The sequence below is a fragment of the Oryza glaberrima genome, chromosome 1 (genome assembly GCF_000147395.1).
Source record: "Oryza glaberrima chromosome 1, OglaRS2, whole genome shotgun sequence".
Taxonomy (NCBI): Eukaryota; Viridiplantae; Streptophyta; class Magnoliopsida; order Poales; family Poaceae; genus Oryza; species Oryza glaberrima.
The window spans coordinates 34414947-34439267 of NC_068326.1; the positions used below are offsets into that span (position 1 = coordinate 34414947).

Consider the following 24321-nt stretch of genomic DNA (forward strand, 5'->3'; position numbering starts at 1 on the left):
GGTGTCAACGCCTCGGGTGGCTGACCAAACCGCGTGATGAGTTTGCATCGCATATCGCAGCCACAGGACAAGAGGAAAAGGAGCGCGAGTTGCTGTGGCGGCAAGAGACTCTCCGAGTCCACCGGTTCACACGACCACGGGCGGGGGTGGGTCGGGGTCGTGGATGGATCAGTCGGCATCGGTCAAACCTGCTTCTGGTATGAGTATGATGATGACCACGGCGAGCAGCGGGGAGTTTTTTGTGGTTGGGTGTGCCATCGTCGCAGAGTTGGCACGATCTCAACATCTGCAGAGTACTTTATGGAATGTTTGTGTTTTTCACAGTTATACTGTGAGGGTGTTTTTGTTCACGAGAGCTAAAAGAGTTAGTAGTACTCTTTAAATATCGTGAAGATATATCGTTTCTTGGAATGTTTCTTTGGGTATGTTTGGGTGAGCTTCTAGCTGCTGCAGATTTTCCCAAAATCTCCAGCTCCCTCAAACAGTCCAGATTATCAGCCAGATTCTAGGAATCTGTAGTTGTAGAATCCAGAAAATGAACTCACCAAGAAGCTGCTCCAGAATCTTAAGCTCCCAAACAGGGTCTTTGTAGTTTCGTCGAGCAGACAATCTGGGACGCATTGATTCGCTCAGAAATGGAGTAAACTACTTCCTCTGGTCATTTATTCACGATGTTAAGACCTCTTTGATTCAAAGGAATTTATAGGAATTTTAGAGAATTTCATTCCTTCATGCGGTCCAATCAAACGGTTATTCCTACGTTTTTCCTATATTTTGCAATACTCTGTTTTACACTTAGGCCTGGTTTAGTTCGCAAATTTTTCCCCAAAAAACGTCACATCGAATCTTTGGACACATGCATGGAGCATTAAATATAGATAAAAACAAAAACTAATTGCACATTTTGCAAATCGCGAGACAAATCTTAGATTAATTATGCTCAAAAGATTCGTCTCGCGGTTTCCAGACGAGTTATGAAATTAGTTTTTTATTCGTGTCCGAAAACCCCTTCCAACATCCGGTAAAACATACGATGTGACACCCAAAAAATTTCATTTCGCGAATTAAAAGGCCTTACATTCCTATCAGAATCCTATGTTTTTCCTATTACTCCGTTTTTTCATTCATGAGATTCAAAGGGTCCTAAGGTATATTTCTGGAGTAGTGTTCTGTATTTGGGTTTTCTGGTCATCAAGATATACTGAGAACTACAGGTGTTAAATCTACGAGTGCTTTGCCCATGGAATTCAACCAACATGGATAAGGAAGCGAAGCAGAGAGCACGGTAAGACTCCTTACCTGCTCAAATTACACTCTGCTTTTTTTTCTCTTCTTGTATTTTTTTTTAAAGGAATACAATGGAAGTGCACTCCGCTGACTGACGCTCTAACGCATTATCACCAGCATACGCAATGTCAGCGTCAAATTGATATCCCATGCGACGCGACGACTCTTGGGTCAACATTCCATTTCTGACAGACAGCAATGGCGTTTTATCAGAGGCATCAAACGCTCCAGAAAACGCAGATAGTAACTGAGATGTCGTGGTCAAATTTTTGCACCAAACTGAACTTTGGTAACCACGAGACAATTAAGATATCTACAACATCACAGCTGCAAATTTTCTCTGGGTTGCAAACCATACAGAGAAGACAAACTTAAGGTCTTCGGAGTTCGGCATTTACCAGGAGATGCTTCCAGTCTCAGCTAGAGTGAGTCCAATGCAGAAGTCTGAATCCAGAAGCCAACGAGAGGGATCGATGTCGCCATATCATTGATTACAGGATTCCAGTAGAACAACGGCACGACCAGCATTCAAAAGGCAGCTCTGAATCTGGTTGCGATGGCAACATGTCGGTGATGATGCCAATGTCCTCTGCATTGACCACCAGATGAGCCTGGAATGTCAAGTTGTAGAGGTAGAAAGACCTGTTGCTGACAATCCGAATTCAACAGCACAGCATATTGGAGAAATAGTACGGTATGTGAACAGAATTGTCCCACTAGAGTAGTCTCAAAATGGAACGAAGTGATGATTGCCCTATCAAGAAAATTGTATTGTTTGTAAGGGTACAAAATGGGGTTGCATTCTAGATGAAATCGACATCCTCCAGACGATATGAGGGTAAGAGTGTGCATGAGGAACGACAACTGATACGCGCTCAGGAGAAATTCAGAGCAATAGAATTACAGGTAGCATCCTAAGTATCATGGATCAGTTTTTTTTTACAAAAAGAATCATCCTGGCACTATCAGATGAGACTAGCAGAAAAAAGACCCACAGCGAAGTAATCGCCCACTTCTTTGAAAACAGAGGTACATACATGAAAAATGGTGGAAAGCACTGATGAATGCCGTTGAAGCTCATGAAGGGCATTTGTTCCTGTCTGTGCAGATGTGACTTGAATGAATCAGTTCATCAGCTTAATGATCCATGCCACTGGCATCTATTCAGACTTCATAGAAACTGCCTAAAGAGCTTCTCTCCGAAATGGGAATGCAGGTTTGGAGACTGGAGCACTTGTTGTGATGCCTTCTGATGCGAGGTCCGAACTTCGACTTCTTTCACCCCGACTCGGGTGCTGTACCTCATCTTCCACTGTAGGAGCTTGTGCATCCGTCTTTGATATCAATTTGGAGTTTGAGACAGCCTCATTCCTACTATTTCTGTCTCCACCTCCCATTTCAATATCAATGCCATCATAATTATGTCGTTGTGAGATCTTCAAGAGATCACCACCTATGTCAAGGTCATCTTCCACTTTTGTCCGAGCACCAACCGGCTCTTCTTCTCTCTCCACAGCACGGTTAGCTGGTGGAGCTCGCGCTTCCTCTTGTATAGGTTCCCTGAACTTGTGTTTGGAAGGTGGAACCTTAGTATAGAAGACTTCTAGAAAGTTATTCATACATCCTCGATCATAGGCATTTGGTCTGCCATCTGCTCTGTACCGGAAATTTTCATATGTGGTCTGAAAAGCCAAAGCATCCGTATCAGAGATCATGCAATGTAAAAATATTTCTGTTCAGGAGAAGAGGCATCTAAAAGGGGTTGTTTCAAATGCTTGGAATGCTTTAGTATTATTTAGGAACTACTCCCTTCTTCCACAAATATAAGCATTCCAAGCATTTAAAATTTGTCAAAAGTATAAGGATTCCTAGCGTACTATTTTCCCCATCAATCACCTCTCATTCATTTTTTTTCTCATCTTACCCCCAACCATCCCTCAATTAATGAGGGGCACCAAAGTCATTTTTTCTTCTCCTTGTCTCTCCAAAAATGTTTATGAATGCTTGTATTTAAGGATGGAGTCCTGAGGCTGTTTGGATGGATTACTCACTTTACCAAACTTCTATGCCACAAGTGTGGTATGCCATAGTTTTTGTGGCACCAAAAAAGAGAGCCACACTTGTGGCAAATTTTTGTTAACAAGTGAGTGTATGACATGTGGGCCATGAGAGTAGAAAAGTGTGGCATGCCAAATCTTTGGCTTCAACCAAACATTTACACCAAAAAGTCAAACTTGCCTAACTATAGTGTGGCAATGTTTGGGAAGCAACCAAACAGCCCCTTGGAATTAGCTGCCTTTAGATCTACTTAGATAATCCAACGTTGTTTATATCTGTACATACAGTCCAGTAAATGCAGAAGCATAAATAAGCATTTTAAGGAATCCAATTTCTGCTCTAATCCCAACCCCTGAATCCTGATTAAAGGCCCATTTATGAGGCCCAATTCCTGGGGATTGGGCAGTGGGCCAAGATCCTGGCTTGGATTGGACCTCCAAAAAGGACCTAAATATGTATCATCAGCTTCCTCGATAGTTGTTTTCAAGATTTAAAATGTGTGCTTGAGACAAGGAAGCACGAAAAAAAGAGTTCCTGTAAGTGTAATACCTAAAGCCCTGAACTGAACTCATCGAATCAAAGGGTTTGTGCTTTCCCATGAGCAAAAGAATAGAAGCTGGCACCCTTAGTCCCTTACCCTCACAAATGCACACACACACTGACACCACAGTACTAAATTAAGAAGAGGAATCCCAGATTCAGACAAAAATAGTAATGGAGAAACTGAAAACGCCCTCTTTCCCAACCAATTAATCAAATAAATATTTTTATTTCAAAATCTCTCATTATAAGCACTAAGCATAATATGACTAGATGATGTTGCGATGGTAGAAACAAACAGGCAAAAACATAAATCTTTGATCAGGAGAACAGGCAAATCAACTAGCAAAAAGAAAGATAAACTTCACATAAACAGGCTGACCTGGTTTGTGCTGATGAGATATGTATGAAATCCTGTGAGTCCACCAACAAACCAAAGACAGATGAAACAATATATTAGCAATGCAAGAGAAGCAGGGGAGTGTTTCAAAGCCTTCCACACTGTGGGATAGTCTCCATCCATGAGAATCTTTATGTACAATGCTGACATAGCAAATACATAAATGCATAGGATACTCGCCGAAGAAACAAATAGGAAAAAGTATCGGTAATTGCGCTGCACAATGGAAAAGTAGAAGGAAATTAAGATAAGCAACTAAAAAATGGAGCAACTCAATCAAAACATTTTTGACATTGGATGCTATCAATTGTAGATATGCCTATGAGAAACTCATATTTACACTATGGATGAATAATTTTCTTATAAATATCAAATTAACCAAAAAGGTTAAAACCAGGTAGCTCGTATGAATATATAGGAGCATTTTTAGTAAATATGAAACTGACAGTTTGCCTTTGCAATCACATTGTCTATAACATGAATATTGAGGGGTGTCAAGTTACCAACTACTGACTGGGAAGTGAATCAGTACAATTCCAGTGAATGCTACATGTACATTAGGTAGTGATTGCCTGTAACATTATGTTGAGCAACTCTGCTCTTAGATGACATTGCTGTCCAGCAATCAATAACCGTAGAAAGTTTACTTTGTTAAAAATAAGTTGATTAAAAGCAAGGAGATAATATCAGGGAAATCATGTAGACAAGCGGTATAAGTTTATTGCGGACAACTAAATACTCTGCCTTTAGATTTTAATCAAGCAGTTGCTGAATTTGCTGTAGTGTAAGAGTAATCATCTCACTACTTAATATTACTAGCTTATAACACACAAAAAAAAGTTACCTTTCCAATGCATTGCCCTACCCAGGGGCAATGATGGTCAAACCGTTCCACGCAATTGTTGCAAATGGAACAGTGCGAACACCGAGGAGGCCGAAAAACCATGCAAGTTTCACAGTACTTGACCTTCACAGGCACCCCATTTACCATAACATCTTTTACACGAGGGAAGACTAGTCTGCCAGGTGTGTCCGCAAGAGATAAATTGTCATAGTGAAACTCTTCTTCTGGTGGATGAGATGCACGAGGTACAATACCAGGATCCTGAGCTGCGGTGATGAAAAGTAACGAAAGCACCTGCAAGAAAAAGAATGCGCATTTGTTATGTCATTAAATCTTAAAATGCCCAGTGTGAAAGATACCTACAAGAAATAGACCAAAATACTCACATAGATTGCCAACACTATTGCTACGGCAAGAATTGCGTACCCTGCATTGTATGCAGGAAATTGATGACGAAGATGCCGTGCTACAAACGCACAGAAGACCGCAACCGGGACAAAAATCAGTGCAACAGAAAAAAGCAGGGATTTAGCATCAGGTCCAAATATTAGCCGACCACCAAAGAAGAACCTCTGCAGATTAGAAGCATCGATCAGTTCACAACAATGAATCCATTCCACCATGAAGACATACAGAGTGCCACACACTTTCAAAGATGGAGCAAATTGCAGCTGAAGTAAAAAGGCCTAAGCAATGTATGTAAGCTTAAAAAAAATGTTATTAATGTTCTGGAGCATCAATTCCATAGACCATCAATTATCTAAAAAAAGACAACACAAATCAATCCGATTCAACTGACAGTATGGTGATTGCAGACAGGGTCGGTACGAGTGATGTCCCCATCACAGCCACTCTGACATTCGCATTCAGATTTTTTCGCATCCGTTATCTCCACGCCAAAAATGAAGCATAGTATTGCATTGGAACAACATAGGGCATTCCAAACAAGTAGTGATATCATAGTATACATTGCTTCTTAAAACTAGGCACTACTGAACTAATTAAACGAATCGACAAGTTCAAACAGCTAGGGCAACTCGATTCCACAAAGCCTACAAACTTGGCAGTAATCTGTGTTTGCTAGACTATATGTTATGATTAATGAAACAAATAGTATCACAACACACCTGAAAAGAAAAGGTATCACAGCAAGGCGCATGTGGTGACTTCGTCAATCTCAAGATATGCCGGCCCAGTCTTCCGGAGGTGCTCATAGGGGTAGGGTGTGCGTGTGTGCGTTCATAAGGGTGAGTGTGCGCACGTTGTGAGCGCATGCGTTTATACTGTGTTTCTCAAAATAAAAAGGAAAAGGGAAATCCCCGCAAGAGAAAAAAAATAAATGTTGATACAAAGATGTAAAATTGGTAAGCTGAAGAAACAGCAAAACCTCACGAACGCTTCGAAATTTGAATCCTATAACGGAGCACAAACCTTCGAATCCTAGAACAGAGCACAGACCGATCCCCCTCCTAACCTAACAATAAAGAAAACTAGTATACAAACAACAATTTAAGAGGTAAAAATCCTAAAATCCTCCCAAGACCCTAAACGAGAACACCGATACGATCCCTAGAAACTGTAAAACCAACTCAATACCAGAAAGGGGAAGCGGAAACGAGACGAGTATACACGAGAGGAAGAACAATTCTCACATTATTCCCCTTCCAGGCTTCGTAGACGCGCTGCCGCTGCGACTGCGGCTGCGGCTGCGCCATGGGCAGCGGAGTCCAGGCCCTCCCGAGGCTCTCCTCCAATCAACAACCCATCGAATCCGCGCGAGCCGGCGAGGAAGAAATCGATGCTCGCACGCAAGAAACTGAAGTGCACGAAATCGACGCGAAGAAGAGAGAGAGAGAAGGCAAGCAGCCGAGAGAGGAATCGATGGTGAATGAAAGCGGCTGCTGTGAGCGAGAGTAGGGTACAAAAGAGGACTTTTTTTATTGTTCGTGGGAAGTATGGAGACTGGGGAGACCGGAAGTCCAGAACGCCCAAAATTCTCTCATTTTTTTATTTGTTTTTTAAGGAAGAACGCTGAAAATTATTACTCTAGGCTGGAATGGTAGATGAGCCGGAAGAGGAGGGATATTTGCAAAAGGGACCCTGAGTTATAAAGTTACTATGTATCAGTACCTATGTAAACCGAGTAATCCGGTAGTATTTGCGTGTGTAAAACTGTAAATTGGGTAATTCTCCTCTAGCGTGAAAACTAGTCGGATTTCATATGTAATTTTGCACGGAGCTAGATTATCCAAAAGTCAAATTATATTTGATGTTTTGTTTCTAATTTTCTGTGAATACAAGTATGTTTTGTATATTAGTTGATATATAGTATAAATTTATAATCTGGATCTGACGAGCCACTATGAACATGGTTCTTTTTGTTCCTTTCAATTATTTATAGGTTCTTAGTATAATTGGTGCCTCATTTTAGCTTTTTTTTAAAAGTCTTTTGTCGATTACCTCATTATTTACATTCATATTGCACATATCCCATGCAGCTGTGGTCAAGTCACACATAAGTACTCTTATTGTTACAACCAAACTTTAGATGGTACTAGAGTGCACCACAAACTTTTGGTGGTATACAGCTAAAGTCGTGAAATTTCTATGACATGGAACCACTTTTTCCCAACTTTGAGTTTGTCGATTATCTTCAACTCTTGAATACTCTTATTGTCGCTTGTGCTACAACCAAACTTTACATGGTATTAGAGTGCATCACAAACTTTTTGGTGGTATACGGCTAAAGTCGTGAATTTTCTATGACATGGAACCACTTTTTTCTAGCTTTGAGTTTGTCGATTATCTTCAACTCTCTAAGCCGTTCATATTTCATCATTACACATCAATAAAGATAATTCTCAATGACGTGGTATCACCTATTGAACAAATCAAAATAAAGGATAAGTATGAGCGGAAAAGAAGGTGAAGAAGGCATGAATTTTTATATTTTTTTTCTTTTTTAATTGTTTATTATTATTTTTATGATGACATTATTACCCTTTATCCACGTAGGCTCCATATAAATGCCATGCCATAAAAAACAACTCCAGTTTTAACCAAGAGATGAAATACAAATCATTTTGATAGTCGAGGAGCTAAAAGTGAACGGTTTTTATAGCTTGAGGACCAAAGTCGAACCAGGACCTTAGTTGAGGGACTGAAGTTATATCTGTAACTGTGCGGCCGCTCACCGCTGCACCCGGTCTACTTGACTTGACGTTAACAACGGAGCAGGATGACCCACGGTGAAAAGTCGAAGGGAAGGCCTCGTAGGCCGCTTAGATCGGGCCCGGCCAGCGAAGATTTCCCAGCGATAACTGAAAAGCGTGAAGCGGCAATCGGCAACGAAAGCGACGAGCCTAGCGCCTCTAGTAGTAGAAGAAGTAACAAAGCTTCCTTTACCGTGTGATGCTTTGATTCGATCATTCGATTAGGTATAGGTTAGGTGCATTAAGCTCCTAGCAGAAGCAAATTTTACCTCGGATCCCCTCACATTCAGACAATCAGATCCCTACTTTTGGGAGCAGGGAAGTGTGGGATGTTCAGCTGTTACTCCGTAGTAGATTATTAGAGAAAATAATCAAAATGTAATGTTCAGTCCTCAGGAGCACCTGAATGATAGCTGGTAAAAGCACGCAAAGAGAATAGCGCATATGATCCGTGCTACTACTATCTTGCTAGTTGCTGCGCCATTTATATATAGTTTGACTTGCAGACGATTTAAATTGGCAGACTGAAACTTAAAGAATGGTCCTGGGTTACTGTATTTTGCAGGAGATGACCCAAGAAGAGACGTACGGTATGTCTGTGGTCCAAATAGAAACGCAAAACCAATTTTAATGTGTTCCCTATAGTAAGAATGGTTAAATTGTGCAACAATTTATGTACATACTCCCTCTAATTTTCAATTTAATTGACGTTTTGGACAATGACACGGTCTACAAGATATATCTTTAACCTTATTTTTCTATTATAATATATACAATAAATAAATGCACGTTTACTTTTATTATAGTGCTTTGAAAGACAAATTTATATATGTTGTTCTAGTTTCTTTAAACTAAATATTTTTAAAGTTTTCGATGGTCAAAGTAATAAAAGTTTGACCTTAACCTTTATTCAAAACGTCAATTAATATAGAACCGGAGAGAGCAGTTTTTTTTTCTTTTACCAACATCAGCCATGCAGGCTATTTGCGCAGTTGTTCATGGGCGTTATTATTTTTCCATAGGTAGCCGCCCGGGGTAACAGAACACATTTAAGAGTTCCAGTACGCTAGACTAGTAGAGCAGTCTTGCATGTTTGAACTGTAAAACAGTTTTCCTGAAAAACGATATGCAGAAGAAAATTGTTACATCTATATCATGGTTTGACATTATAGAACAGCAGAAGAAAAATGACGGTTCCATGTCCTAAGCTTATCAGTATAAGCTAATTTAACTGTTTCTTGTTTGACTCACCAGATATGATCAACGCAAGAATATCTTATGGAAATGGTACTTGCGTAACAAGCTGGATTAGCAACGGCATCCAGAGTAAGAGGTCAATAAACTAGTGCCAAAACCTCGGTTAGGGGTAAAGAACATGCTTTATTAGAGAGAGGGCATATAAGAATAATATGATACGTAGTACGGACCTAGGCGACAGTATTCTAACTGGTGGTCCATCTTAGTACTAATCTCGCACATTCTGCTTGACCGCATATTTAACTAGCAGGTGGTGAAGTGGTAAGCCACCAAATCACCAATCAAATGTAATCAGTGAGTTGCTCACTTGCTCTACTGCAAATCTGAAACTTTCAAAAGACGCAAAGCTTAATGTATACAGAAGATTAGTGGATGAGATAAGGTTAAATATTAAAGCTTAATGTATACAGGAGATTAGTGGATAGATAAGGGTAAATATTGAAGAGGTTCGGGATACTAAGTACTAACCTTTTGCTGCTAGGGCAGCTTGGTCTTCAAGCACTAGCATGACTTTGAAGGGTTTAAGAGGTACTACCCACCATGCCAAGCTGGTTATTAACGTAAGACTAGATTTCAAGCCTTTTCAAGGTAGCAGAACAAAGCTCTTAAACAGAAGTGCAAGGTTATGCACATAATTGATACAAACACCGTATTCTGTTTGATTGCAATGAATCAATTAATAGATAAAAGATGATAACGTAGATACGGGTCAGAGGATGGGTAGTAAACCTGAAGGTTCCAGGCAAACAGCATGCCTGGAACTAGAATGAAGTGTGCACTTTCCTTCTCAGTTTTATCTTTCAGAGCATTGGTGATCTGCCAGATACACTGAAACAAGAACGTATACTTGTTATGAATGTGATACTCAGGATAGCAACACTTTTACCTGACGATGATAACAGCAAGGGAAACATTTGATACTATGTTATACAAAGAATGTAGGTTAGTAGGGACAACGTACACGAAGTCAGATATCCTGGGATCTTATATTGCTACACCATATTTACAAGTTTAGCATGGTACATTCACTCACTAAAAACACTACGAAAGGTACTCATCTGGGTCTGCTCCCAAGCAACAGCTATAACATTTGAATTCAAATGAAATATACTACGAAAATTCTGTACTTTACAGGTTGAGAAACACCCCTCACGGAACAGCCTACTATCTTGTAATTTGGATGTCTGCAACTCAGCATGTGATGTAGCTTCTACAACACAAGAACACAACGTTGCACGTCCTATGAGGAATTCTTAGCTCATTCACCGATATTTGAGGGTTGACGTTTACAAAGGACAAGGAATTCATCAGATTGATATTGCAAGATCCTTCAACTGAACCCAGCCAAATGCACATCTGTCTCGGATTTTCTGAACCTCCATTAATGCCAAGTTAATAGTTTGGCTTAATGCCGCAAATTCTTTCTCAAAAGGAAGCCGTGCCTTCTGGTCCAACTACATTCAGAAGGATAATCTTTACATCAGCTTGGATTAGACAAGAAAAAAGAGAAGAAAATTATTAGGCTGGGTTAACATTTAACCTTCTCAAGACATCGAGTTGCATCAACTACATAGCAAAAGTATGACAATTGCCTGTATAGATCTGCCTCCGTATACTGTTATAACACAGATTTAGTTAGTCACACAAAGCACAAATGAACCCACTGTAAACTTAAGTCTTTATTAACAAACCTGTCTCACTAGGTGGCCATTGCAGCGTGGGTAGTTGGGGCAGATGGTTCCTCTCTCAGAGTCCCCCATCACTCTAAGGTTCACACTGTGCGTTGAGTATTTGCAACCCTCATCATCACACTGGTCCAAATAAAATCAACAGGTCAAGGACAGTGATGAACATGTTTTCTCCATAAAAGAAAATGGCACTATTTCTAGCACAGTAACTTGTCCCAAAATAGGCAGGAACTAAACACCTCAGAATTGTCAACACTAAAATTGGAAGTGTAATTACCATCAGTAAACCTTTATAATATAGATTGATGAAACTATCAGCCTGCCTTTTCATCTGCACATAGAGAAAATATAGTTCAGTTTTACAAGCAATCTGAATGCTCGATCATCTTACATTAATTGTTATTCACCTGGTTTGCAAGTACTGCAGGAGAAACTCTGGACTCATCAGTGTCATCTGGACATCTTGGGCACCGCATCCGACGCCAAAAATTAATGGAAGCATCATTTCCTTCATTTGGATTTGATACATTTCCAGAGCTAGAACCAATAATCAGACTAGACACAGGGGGGCAGTCAAAGGTAGTAGAACAGCTTGGGCATGATAATCGCAGGGGCTCACAACCACGATATCTGCAAATATTATTCAAGTCATTCTAACTAAAGTAACAGATCACAGTAATAAAAGCAAAATGCATACACTGTAATTTACCTCTCATCTTCATCATCAATTACAGATAAGAGCGTGCTAGACATATCTTGATTATCAGACTCAGTCAATCTTGATTGGAACTGATTCCATGAATTAAAAGGATCAAAAAACATCATAGCAGAAAATAGATCAATCATATAAAGATGAAAATAGATGAATTTTTCACCTTGGATGAATCAAGCCCAAGGCATTCAGCCAGGCGAGCTGGGCTGGTGCCCTGGATCGAAGCACACAGACGGGAAACTACAGGATGAATCTGTAAACGGAATCCAGAATAAGAGAATATAGACATAGCATAACGAAATAAGCTTATATTTCTTTTTCTATGCAAAGGGAACCTGCTGCGATAAATAGTAGTCAATATCAATCATCCATTTGTCAGGGTTTCTTTTCAGCTCCTCTGGATGTCTAGCTCTTTGAGCTATTCCTCCTGAATGTGTACTCTCTGAATCCTGCTCACAATGGTCAGATGCAGCTCTAGGTTAGATAAAGTATGCTTCAAGCATAGCTTGAGATAAGTATTAATTGGCGACACTTTTTTTAGAGAATTATCATTTCAGGCAAACAAAAAAGGTTTTCAAAACTACCAATTAGTGTCAAAGTTATACAAGTTGGCGCTAACAACTTAACAAGGAGTATGAGGGCCCATGAATAAACCAATGGACCAGCAATGCATTTAATACCTGTTGAGAGCAAATTATATAGGGAACTGTATCACCTGCAGAGCACCCAGAATAACCATTTTGCTTCAGTCTTAAAGCAACCTGAGGAATCCAAGATAACAAAAGGTCATACAGCGTTCAGCTCACCAGATTTTCAGCTGTTACCCTCCTAAGTACTAGAGGAAAAAATGATAGGTAAGTCTTGCCTGAACATGAGGTTGGTTTTTAGCATCTGGATAATCTTCTGGTGCTTTTGTTAAGCTCTTTGTAATGATATATTTTTCTAATTCTGTTTGGCCACCTCTCATCTGCTCTTGCACCTGCAATAAATAGCCAATGTTAGGTCAGCAATGAATTTATCATAGGGATGCCACCAATTCCTCTTTCAGTTGAAAGGTTACTGCAGAGTGCATGTAGCTTCCCAATTCAAAGCTCCCAAGATAAATGGAATGAGAAACTTAAAGAATTTTTTCTTATATATAAGAAAAAAAAGGTAGGTTCCTAACCTGCACGAGAGAACTATGGATTGACTCGATAACGTCATCACATGACCTGTTGAGAAACAATATCAACATGTATAAGGGGGGAAGAACATTTTGAGCAAAATAAAAATAGCAACTTCGATCCTTACCCTCCAGACAAAATTTGATTCAGGCAAAAATCTCCAATTTCTTTTGACAGCAAACTCCAGTCACGTCTGACCATATCAAGTCCCTTGCGCTCAATGTTCTGCATCAAGCATTCTTTAATTATCCCAGTTTTAGAAGATAAAATATAATTTTGGAAATCAGAACAACCACAGACCTCTCGTAAGCTACCATCTAATGCAACTTTAATGGCAGCATATTTCTTCTTTTTGAGAAGCAGCATTCTTTTGTATATACCATCGAGATCAATCTCCAGACAGCGGTATTTTTTATTCACCTGCATCAAAGCACTTATGTTAACTGGTCTTTCTCCACTGTGCATAGAATCCCTCTGTCCACAAATAAAAGCATTTCTAGGTTTTGTTTTTAGCAGAAATTAAGGTTAAGAAAAAAAGACTTTGGTTCCCCTTATTAAAAAGGGGGTGGGTGGGGGTGGGAGGGTGATTTGGGGTAAGATAGGAAGAAAACTGAATGAGGTGATTGATGGAACTAGTAATCTAGGAATCTTTATATTGTGGACAAATTTCAAACGCTTTGAATTCTTATATTTGTGGACAGAGGGAGTAGTTTAGAAGATAAAAACTGATCTTTCAGAATTGACAAAATCAAGATTTGTCCCTGCAGTTTAAAGATCCTACCTCCTGAATGACTTTTCCTGCAATTCCTTTTGCCCTGGAGATGTCATCCAGACCAGTATGTATCATTATAGAGTCTGTGTCACCGTAGATAACCTGCTCAGTAAAATGATAAGAAATATAGATAATGGTCATTTGCTAATAAACAAAACTGACTGTCAGACACTTGTTTTTAATAAACGATGCTGCTAAATGTTTCATGGGCTAAGATTATCAGAAGGCATAGCTGCTACCTTTGATTACAGATAGGCATGTAAATGATTTCAGAAGAAATAGAACATTCAGGAATATATACTTCATGTAACTTTAGTTCAGCCAAGTATACGCAATAGCAGGCTTGAATATGCACATGGAGAGAGGATTGTGTTGCAATTTGTGTGAAATATATCAGGTCCAAAAATGTATTCAAAAGTTACTGACTATAGAAGAAGAAAGATGAAAATGCCCAAAAGCTTATGATGCAGTTTGTTCTCAATAGACAAAGATGCTTTCAGAAAATATAAACTAGACATTTTATTTCAAAATTATATAAATTGTGCATGCCAAATTGTTTTTTGATGGATGCTCAAGGGACAATTTGTTTGTAAATTTGTTATTGAGAAATTTCCACATGTATATATAGTCCACATTTCCTTATATGGTAAAAGATAATATATGTGTGTTAGATTTCACTCTGGTATTAACATGGCTGCATGTCCCCTTAAAAAGTCATGTAGGTATTTTAGAAGCTTGCTTGTCAGAGAAAATTATAGAATTAAATTAGCAGCTCTCCGTACCTCCAAATTTAAGTTATTCTGAACCAGATCAACAGTGTTTTGCAATATCTCTCTTCCCTGAAAGAGACATCATAGCACATATTAATCGCAACCAGCATACTTGTACAACATTTTTCTTTTTCTTTTTTCTTTTTGAATTTACTTCTGAGGAAGAGTAAAGATGTTCTCACTTGCAGTGTAATAAGCTCAGCAAGTGGCTTTGCATAAAACCTGGAATTGGAAAAGCCCAAGCAGCCATACATGCTGAACCATGAGAGTTAAAGGGTAGGTTAGCCTCACCAATTATTCTGGACAAATCCAAGTATAATAGCTAATGTTTGTCATAAATTTTCATTTACCTATTTGCGGTAAGCTTCAAAGCTTGCTGTTGGATGTCAAACTGCTGCCTTTTGAGACCAGAAGCAGTCTTAAGCCATGATTTAACCATTCTTCTCCTCTCCACCAAACTCTTTAGCAACTGGGTAATTAGCCATGATTGCAAACACATGTATCAGCAAATAGAAAAAATCATGCCCATATGAAAAATACATTTTGTACATAGATGATATGTGAATCATAAGAAAAAGTAAGACGTGCAAAACTGCATTACATAACTAAATGAAGTATGATAAAAAGATAGACATGACATGGAGATAAGGTTAGCACGGAACTGCTTTAGCTTATGCTAAAGCCAACAGTAATTAGGGTGAGGTTTTATACTAGTTGGCTTTTAGATTGGACGCTGTCTTAAATTGCATCTTCTTTGTGCCCATGAAGAAACAAGTGTAATTTCATGGCAATTGGCAAATCTAACAGATGAAGTAACTGAGCTGGCCTTTGGGTGTTCAACTGTATTGAAATTGCTACTGTACTAGTCGCGACAAAATGGACATCTGCATTGACAGAAGAGAGTCTATCAAAAGATCCCTTTATCATTAGGATACCAATGAAATGAAGAGGTTTCCTGTTGATCTTTATCATTAGAAACCCTCTCATTAGCAGGCCCACACTGATCATGTCTCCACAGTCTAGCCCAAAACCAAGGTTTCTCATAGCAGTCAAAAATCCATGCAAAACCAAATTATTAAAACTCTAGTTCAGCATAGTCACAGTTCACAAACTAGTTTTTAAGGACACTTGCCATTAATAATTGGTAACAAAGTAGAGTATCTCTACCTTTTCCACATAAAAAAGGAAAAAAGAAAAGTTTCATTTAAGGGTGACATACTTAGTTAACCCACAAAGAAGCTAGAATCGCATTAAACATGATTATGAAATTCCAAACTCCTAACCAAAAGTATAACATAACATGGTCAAGCAGAAACACCACAAAAACCAACTCAACACGGACTTTTGGAAGGTAAATTTCTTTGTGATACACTCCATAGCAATTTTGCTGTTACTCATAGGGGCCTCGCTTATGGCATATTACCCTACTCCAACACAAAATCATGCAAAACATCTCCAAGTAAATAAAAACTCTCAAGCAGAATTGAACATCAGTAAGAAATTACCTCAGGCAAAACACCAGTGGTCTTTGAAGCGGGCAAATTAGGGACATTGCCATCAGCAGAACGGTCAACAGTAGTAAAGCAGATATTGTATTCCTTTGAAGATAAAGCCAACAATCAATAGAGCAGCATATTCATTCTTCATTTGTTTAATAATTTAATTATATGGAGACCAAGTCAAAAGTTATAGAAGCTGTAACTGTAAAAGTTGATTGTTCACCTGAATTATCGAAGGGTAAAGGCTGTTAAAGTCCAGAAGTAGCACATACTTGTCATATAGACCCTTTTTAGGCTCCAAAACCAAGCCACCAGCATATGAAGGACCTTTTTTCGTTTTACCTTGATCAACATGATGTCCCTCGTCATCAATTGAAGGATCAGCTTCATCAGGTCTTGCAGCCTCGGTATCAGGGTTCATTTTTCGTTTTGTAGAGTTAAACTCTTTACTGCGTGCAAACTTGTCCGGTACAATAAATTTTCTTGCATGGAATGCATGCAACAGAAGATACTCTACCCTTTGAGCTCTAGCACCCTACAAGCAATTTATGAGAGTGTCAAGACAACTTCCATTTTATACACGTAAGCTAACGATAATGATGGTCTACCTGGAGAGTTTTTCCCCACAGGTTACCGCTGATATTTGTCAATTGGCGTGTAAGCGGGAGAACACTCAAATGAAACATGAGCTCCAAAGCAAGACATGCATCAGTCTCGCCATATTCAACCTAGATGAGCAGGACAATTTGGCAAATAATGCTTCAGTTTGTAGTTTCTGAAGACATAAGCAATCTCATAAACAAAAGAAAGTTCCAAAAAAAACTGTACCAGCTTGAGAAGTGCTCCTGAAGATTGGAACATTGGGGGAATATCATGTGGAGAGACCTCTTTCCTCTCCTTTTTCAATTGTGTTTCTGCAAGTTGTGTCAAAGAATAACTCACCTGTGTACAAACAAATTCATTAGAGAATAAATATGGTAGTAAGAACAAACAAACAATTTAAATGCCATTTACCTCCTTCAGGAGATCGCGAGAGCATAAGTAGGTATCACAGAGGAGACGACCAGCAATGCAGGACATAATTCCTGGACTTGCCCCAGACCCATAAAGTGTGTTCCCTTTGGTGAGTCTGGGCATTACTGAGCGCCTAAGACGACCAATCTTGGACCACATATTGCTTGGTACTTTGCAAGTCTAACAACAAAAAGACAGTGTTTTCAAATGATTGAATTTAAATCGAAATAATAGTAATTAACATAGCGTAAAATGATAGAAAAACCTGTGCACGGTGCAAAAGGACGTCCAAGTCAAATCCAGAAATATTGTGTCCCACAAGTACATCGCAATCAAGTTTGCTAAGCTCGATCATCAAGCGGTTTAACAATGCACGTTCACTGATAGCAGAATCAAAAGGTTAGTGAATGCTACCACAGTTAGAGTTATTAACAGTTATAGAAAAGAAAGTTAGAAGTGTCCACCTGCTCTCGAGTGCCAGCACATTGCTACCAGCCTTCTGGTTCCTATCAGAGGATTCCTTGGAGAGGCCTATAGGAAATATACTGCCTTCAAGCTTGCGCATAACAGTAAAATGGCTGAGCATTCCCCGTTTCTGCCAATCTTCAGAACGCATTGGACTATCTATCTGAAATCGACCACCCAAAAAAGGATAAATTAGTTGGTAGGAGAAATGTTCTCCTTTTACAATATGCATATTCTATAATTGTTTTAGTGAAACCTGGAATGTGCTAGTTAGTTTTAAATATTCATCTCAGTCATGGAAAACCATTTAATCTGACAATTCATTGACAAAATTTATAAGTAAATACTATAGTAAAGTACTTCAAGTGCAAATGAAGAATATGCTTACTTTCACACAGTGACAGCATATGACTGATACTGACACAATTTCATGCACATTGTGTTTCTCATTTATGATAGTTTTAAGATTAACTGCTGCAACCACGACAGGAGGAACTTCTAACGTGGTACTTGTCATCAAAACAGATATGTCTTTGGGACTATCAACTGTAACTTCAAATTTACACCAGCTGACCTGTGAAGAAGTCAAAAGGCATCACCATCAACATGGTGCAAAATAAAAGCAGATAGGAGCTATGAGGGCATCATAAACTAGAAACATGGCATGGAATAATAGGACATTTAGGATATACCCGCTGAGTAGCTGGACATGCCACAAATTTGGAGATCGAAAGCCATGAAGGCCCCTTGATCTTCCTTTTGATGAGAAGCAATTCAAGAGCACTGGAAAGGTACGATGGTTAATATCAATGAAGATACTGAGCATGAAACAGCATATACACTGGTTTGTGTATGCTGTATAGCATGACCCCATGTATTTGATGGATCATTACCTATTGTTCGTCCCAAGTAATGCATGGAAATGTTGACCTCGAAGGTCTGTAGGTAGCGCCGGATCCTAAGAAAATATATGCAGTATAAGAAATAAGCAAATAGGAGTCAAAGATGCATTGCCCAATAGACATACCTTATATGGGTAATTTATCTTCAAGACATACTGCTCCCCATTTGGTAGATCAGTCCTCTCAAATGCATAGTTCCTCTATGGCATGCCAAATAGGAAAAAATAGTAAATTAGCTCAGCAAAAGAAAAAAAAAAAGGAACTAAAAGATAAAAGTCACTGGATGCCTAGTATCAACTTTCCACCAACAGACCTTGACTGGAGTCATTGCAAAATTTGACACGTTGAAGTCTGACAACTTATCAGCTATTTCGCTCTTCAATCCTGATGCTAACTCCTGGCAAGAGAATTAGCATGTATAGATAAGTGGTGCATGCAAAGCATCACATTTACTTTCAAAAAAATCAATCATTCTCACATGTAGACTTGCTCGAAGTGATGGAGAAGAATCAGAAGTAGTGGAATTCTTCTCTAGCCTTGATATGGTGTCCCTTGGGAAGATTGAACTGCTTGGAATAGCATATATGCACCTTTGCATATTCTTTACAACCACACAGCAACTGTGGAACCGCTTGCCTACTTCAACCTACAAAAGAAAGCAGCTTGTCAGGAGAATGGAAATAACCTCTGCAGGTAGAGCTGCAGGTGTGTCACTACTAAATTAATTACAGTTTCTGACAGAACACAGTAACTATCCAGCAGAGTTGATAACTGTTTTCATATCGCATAGTTGTAAGTAGAGCTTCTTTTAGAATGAAATTTTCTGACTAGTTTAAGAAATGCATGTGAGCCTTAAAATGTCAAAATGTATCAAGCACCATATCATTTAAGGCAAATCAATTATCCCACACTCCCACTAAGTTAAATAGTGCTTAAAGGACACGATATGATATAAACCCCATGCTTTTTTATATGAAATTGGTCATTAAGCAAAAACATTCACAACAGTAACTAGAATCTGTGTACTTTACAAATGAACAGCTGAAATTTTCGTTACCTTTCCAAACAAATATACTGTGCCCGAATTAGCACCAAAAGGCTCCTCGTATGCATCCAATATGTAGAATGGCAGCGCTCCATCCTTCAGCTCAAATTCTGAGCTTTCATCCACGCCGGTGTTGCTGTTAGCAGCCACCGCTCCCTCACCTCCTGCATTGTCCCCATCCCCGCATATCTTCATCCACCCTGCTGTTGCACTAGCCATATCCCCATTCCGGCTGTCCTCCGTCTTAATCTTAGCATTCAGACGATGCACCTTCTCTATCTTAACCTCCCCATTAGCCTCCTGCTTCGGTTCCTCCAGGCTGTTACTATTATTCGCCAATTCAGCACTAGCACCAAGAGGTGTGTCCAATTTGGGCTCCATTTCCACGTCTGGCTTCAATTCCATATCCATATCATTTCCATGATCTGAAACCTCATGGGCCTCGAAAACATTATCCGATCTGAACGCCATTGCCGTATCGACTGCCACATTTTCAGCCTTGATGTGAGCAGTTGTTGTTGGCGCTGGCGCCGGGGCACAAACCCTACCAACGCGGCGGCGCCGCTCCTCGCGGTCATTGTCGTCGGGAGCGAACTCCGCGATGACGTCATCCACGATGCTGTCGGCCGCCAGCGACGAGTCCCTACCGCGGTCGCTGCCAGGCTTCCTAAACACGGAGGAGGTGAACATGGAAGAGAGTCGTTGCTTCCCCATCATGGCGGCGGCGGCAGAGAGGGACGCCGCGGCGGCGGACTGCTGAGGCGGGCGCTTCGACTGCGGACGCGGCTGCTTCCGCTTCCGGGGGGCGCCATCCTCGCCGTCGGAGCCCTCGTCGGAGGAGGAGTGGATGGTGCGGTGGGTCCAGTCCTCCTCCCGCCCGTCGTCGGCGTAGCCCAGGCCGTCGTCGTCGACGATGAAGGCCCCCGCGTCCTTCCGGCGGCGGGCGACGAGCGCGGCGTAGTCCTCCTCGGCGACGGTGTCGTAGATCGGGGCCTCAATCCTCACCTGGACGGCGGCGGCGGCGCGGGCGCCCCCATCGCGGATCGCGCGGAGGCGCTCGAGTGCCGCGGACCGCGCCACCGCCTCGGAGCCCCGGGCGCGCGAGCGGCGGCCGGAGGCGCCCGCATCCGCGGATCCCTCATCCATGGCTTCGCCTCTCGCTCTCCCTCCCCTTCCCTAACACACGCAGTGACAAGGCAATGTCCCCATGCTTTCTCTTGCGGCGGAAAGGGGGAGATCTATTCTGGATTTGTGTACTGGTTGGATTGGGCGGGAAGGTGTTCGAGGGCTTGTGGCTTTTGGCGCGCAGAATTTGGGGAAATGGAGGTCTAGGGTTTCGCCTGGACCCGTTTAGTGAGCTAGCGGGTGGCGCAGGTGAGAACGAAGGACCCGGTAAGAGATTGGGCTGAGGAGTACGTGGGCATGACGTTCGGCTGCTAATTTAGCCCATCAGTTGTACACGTTGGGCTATTCTGTTGAGGAATAAGTCCACTTTAAGTCCCTAATTATACTTGCATCTAATTTGTATCCCTCAAAAGTCGAAACCATCAAGGGAGTCAAAATGTACCAGTTTTAATAGTTAAGAATTCAATATATATGGTATTGCAATTGAGGAATACGAATTAAATTGCACGTATATTTGTGGGAGTCCAAATGTACTTATTCATTCCGTCATTCCGTTGATGCTTTGGTTCGCTCGAGGATAGTATTTAAATGGTCTTGGGCCAAGATTAAATGGAAAATTAGTTTGAGCAAATTGCAATTTTCTGTTGTTGACAGACAATAGGGGCTTACATATTTTGCAATTTTCTGTTCTTGACAGACGAGGGCTTACATATTCTATATGATCGTTCAACAACATATTTTATTTTCCGAAAAAACATTGGTTATATTTTCAATTTTGTTTTCTCGTTCTCTGTCGTTTGTTGATGGCTTACCTTTTATAGTTGGAAACCCTGGAATGCCACCATATTGGAAAGTCAACTTCAAATACACTTATCAAAACTTTCGTGGATATGCTGTTCATTACACAATGACTTGTGATGTTTTAATTACTATGAACATACCGAGTCTGTACAGTGAGCACAAATAGAAAATCAAACGTGGCCTCGCTGTTTGGCCCCGGGAAAACATTCTAGACCCGTTTAGTTTGACACATTCGTCGCATTATCATTTGGCAATCTCCGTAGAGAATCCATATGAGAACAAAGGCTATAAATAGTGGAATCTCAAGTCTACCGCAAACACATTCTAGCTCAACCTTTGCTGGACTTGTTCCCGCCAAAAGTCAGGATCAAGTTAAAAGAAGCTGCCTCCAATGGCCGATCGAATCACCGTTCTTGCCATTGCCCTCCTCGTTCTGATCTTGTCGCCGCAAATGGCTGTCCAGGGCAAGCCTGCAGCTGGCAACACCGCGAGCCCAAGGCCGAAGCAGCAGCAACTCGGGAACTTCTTCAAGAAGCACGGGTCGGACATGGCCGGCCTCTTCCCGAGGCATCGCAACGGCGGATCATCAGGTAGCTACAGCGGCCAGGCCGTGCCGGCCGACGGCGGCGAAAACGGCGGTGGTGGCCAGAGCCAGGACCCGGCGACCAACACCGGCATGTACGTGTTGAGCTTCAGCGTCGGCACGCCGCCGCAGGTCGTCACCGGCGTGCTCGACATCACCAGCGACTTCGTGTGGATGCAGTGCTTGGCGTGCGCCACCTGCGGCGCCGACGCGCCGGCGGCGACGTCCGCGCCGCCCTTCTACGCCTTCCTGTCGTCCACGATGCACCCGCGGTTCGCGCATCTCACCTCGCGTATCGTGGACGAAGACTCCCCCTGCGGCTACTCGTACGTGTACGGCGGCGGCGCGGCCAACACCACCGCCGGGCTCCTCGCCGTCGACGCGTTCGCGTTCGCCACGGTCCGCGCCGACGGGGTGATCTTCGGGTGCGCCGTCGCCACCGAGGGCGACATCGGCGGCGTGATCGGACTCGGCAGAGGGGAGCTCTCCCTCGTCTCGCAGCTCCAGATCGGCAGGTTCTCCTACTACCTCGCCCCCGACGACGCCGTCGACGTCGGGAGCTTCATCCTCTTCCTTGACGACGCCAAGCCGCGGACCAGCCGCGCCGTCTCCACGCCGCTCGTCGCCAACCGTGCATCGCGCAGCCTCTACTACGTCGAGCTCGCCGGCATCCGCGTCGACGGCGAGGACCTCGCGATCCCGCGTGGGACGTTCGATCTCCAGGCGGACGGCTCCGGCGGCGTGGTCCTGAGCATCACCATTCCGGTCACCTTCCTGGACGCCGGCACGTACAAGGTTGTGAGGCAGGCGATGCGAGCAAGATAGGGCTGCGCGCCGCCGACGGCTCGGAGCTCGGGCTTGACCTGTGCTACACCAGCGAGTCGCTGGCCACGGCGAAGGTGCCGTCCATGGCGCTCGTCTTCGCCGGCGGCGCCGTCATGGAGCTAGAGATGGGGAACTACTTCTACATGGACTCGACCACCGGGCTGGAGTGCCTGACGATCCTGCCGTCGCCGGCCGGCGACGGGTCGCTCCTCGGCAGCCTGATCCAGGTAGGCACGCACATGATCTACGACATCAGTGGCTCTATGCTGGTGTTCGAATCGTTGGAGCAAGCGCCGCCGCCGCCGTCGGGTTCATCCCGACAGTCGTCACGGCGGCGCTCATCGTCAGCCCCGCCGCCGCTGACCTCGCCGGCAGTGGTCGTGATCCATTTAATGTTGGTCGTGGTATACATGTTCTTGTGAACTTCTACTTGACCTTGCGGTAATATCTGGAAGTTATCCTTATTGTCATGTCGCAGACGTGCAGATTTCACCAAGGTGGTTCATTTTGACAATGTCTGTTAGTAAAATGATGTATTCTGAATTTCTGATTTTTTTTTTCCAAATTACTACTCCAAATCAAAGCGTATACGTGTTGTATCGTTTTTAACCGTGTTGTCACATGTGGACTGATGATTGTCTGATTCTAGTTTTTAAGTGGTTAGTATCCTTGCTGACGCTATAACTTCTAAGTGAAATGGCATATAGTCTAATGGTTGCAGTGACCTGAGTAGCACCTCAAGATCCTGAGTTCAAATTTCGAGCGAATTTCGGATTGGATTATTTGAGGGCTAAGTTACCTATTTGATAGGCTAAGTTTCTAATCTAAAAAGTTCAAATCTACATAGGAACGAATTTCGGATTGGATTATTTGATAGTTAAGTTTCCTATTTAATAGGCTAATTTTTTAATCTAAAAAGACTACCTACATCCGATTGGATAAAGGCCGGGTAAAAAATACCCTTCTACAAAAGAAAAAGGCAATGTGGCGATTTCAAAAGACAGAGAGTTGAGCAATAAACCATCATCAACGACAGCACATTTTTGGAGAAAATATTACCAATTTACCATCCCGTTGAGAGATAATTGTAGAACATTACGTGCTGACAAGTGACACAGCATGCATGCGACATGGTATGTCTCTAGCAAAACTAGCACCCATAATCTTGATGAAAATGTACCCATAACCCATAACTAGTTGGCTACTACACCTGTACACCAACTTATAATTAGTTTTTCTTTTTTTTTTTTTGCGGCGACCAACTTATAATTAGTTGACACTGGAACATATCTGATTCCCCTTCTTCAGTCTGTTTAGCGAACTAAATCCTGTTCTGAGTCCTTTTATTAGAACGTGCTT

The 24321-nt window shown here is 41.8% G+C and overlaps 2 protein-coding genes and 1 pseudogene across 2 annotated transcripts; 1 reads left to right on the plus strand and 2 right to left on the minus strand.

Annotated features, from left to right (window-relative positions):
- Window positions 1-2009: 2009 nt before the first annotated feature.
- Window positions 2010-7101, minus strand: LOC127757135 (protein S-acyltransferase 8-like). Its single transcript, XM_052282570.1, has 5 exons — window positions 6782-7101; window positions 5516-5701; window positions 5130-5423; window positions 4268-4501; window positions 2010-2969 (listed from the first exon to the last, which is right to left on the minus strand). The coding sequence occupies exons 1-5, from the start codon at window positions 6842-6844 to the stop codon at window positions 2472-2474; spliced, it is 1275 nt and encodes a 424-aa protein (XP_052138530.1). The 5' UTR covers window positions 6845-7101; the 3' UTR covers window positions 2010-2471.
- A 3204-nt stretch (window positions 7102-10305) lies between these two features.
- Window positions 10306-20891, minus strand: LOC127784450 (DNA polymerase alpha catalytic subunit). Its single transcript, XM_052311762.1, has 31 exons — window positions 19641-20891; window positions 19062-19229; window positions 18897-18980; window positions 18709-18783; window positions 18575-18639; window positions 18374-18464; window positions 18070-18255; window positions 17681-17844; window positions 17482-17596; window positions 17217-17396; window positions 17031-17144; window positions 16811-16930; window positions 16426-16737; window positions 16209-16301; window positions 15054-15172; window positions 14886-14958; window positions 14716-14772; window positions 13943-14035; window positions 13462-13581; window positions 13289-13386; window positions 13164-13209; window positions 12864-12977; window positions 12679-12759; window positions 12334-12447; window positions 12162-12251; window positions 11996-12075; window positions 11694-11916; window positions 11564-11617; window positions 11290-11409; window positions 11139-11213; window positions 10306-11052 (listed from the first exon to the last, which is right to left on the minus strand). Exons 1-31 carry the CDS (start codon window positions 20772-20774, stop codon window positions 10906-10908), a joined length of 4605 nt encoding a protein of 1534 aa, XP_052167722.1. The 5' UTR covers window positions 20775-20891; the 3' UTR covers window positions 10306-10905.
- A 1054-nt stretch (window positions 20892-21945) lies between these two features.
- LOC127757219 (aspartic proteinase nepenthesin-2-like) lies at window positions 21946-23384 on the plus strand (annotated as a pseudogene).
- Window positions 23385-24321: the final 937 nt, after the last annotated feature.

Excerpts from the sequence above, each read along its gene's own strand:
- LOC127757135 (XM_052282570.1), bottom strand. The coding sequence starts at position 6,844 with ATGGCGCAGCCGCAGCCGCAGTCGCAGCGGCAGCGCGTCTACGAAGCC. Across the intron at positions 4,502-5,129 it reads TAGGGCAATGCATTGGAAAG|CGCAATTACCGATACTTTTT; the intron begins GTAACTTTTTTT and ends TCCATTGTGCAG. Across the intron at positions 2,970-4,267 it reads ATCTCATCAGCACAAACCAG|ACCACATATGAAAATTTCCG; the intron begins GTCAGCCTGTTT and ends TTGGCTTTTCAG.
- LOC127784450 (XM_052311762.1), bottom strand. The coding sequence starts at position 20,774 with ATGGATGAGGGATCCGCGGATGCGGGCGCCTCCGGCCGCCGCTCGCGC. Across the intron at positions 18,640-18,708 it reads AGATAAATTACCCATATAAG|GATCCGGCGCTACCTACAGA; the intron begins GTATGTCTATTG and ends ATATTTTCTTAG. Across the intron at positions 15,173-16,208 it reads CCACTGGTGTTTTGCCTGAG|TTGCTAAAGAGTTTGGTGGA; the intron begins GTAATTTCTTAC and ends CTAATTACCCAG.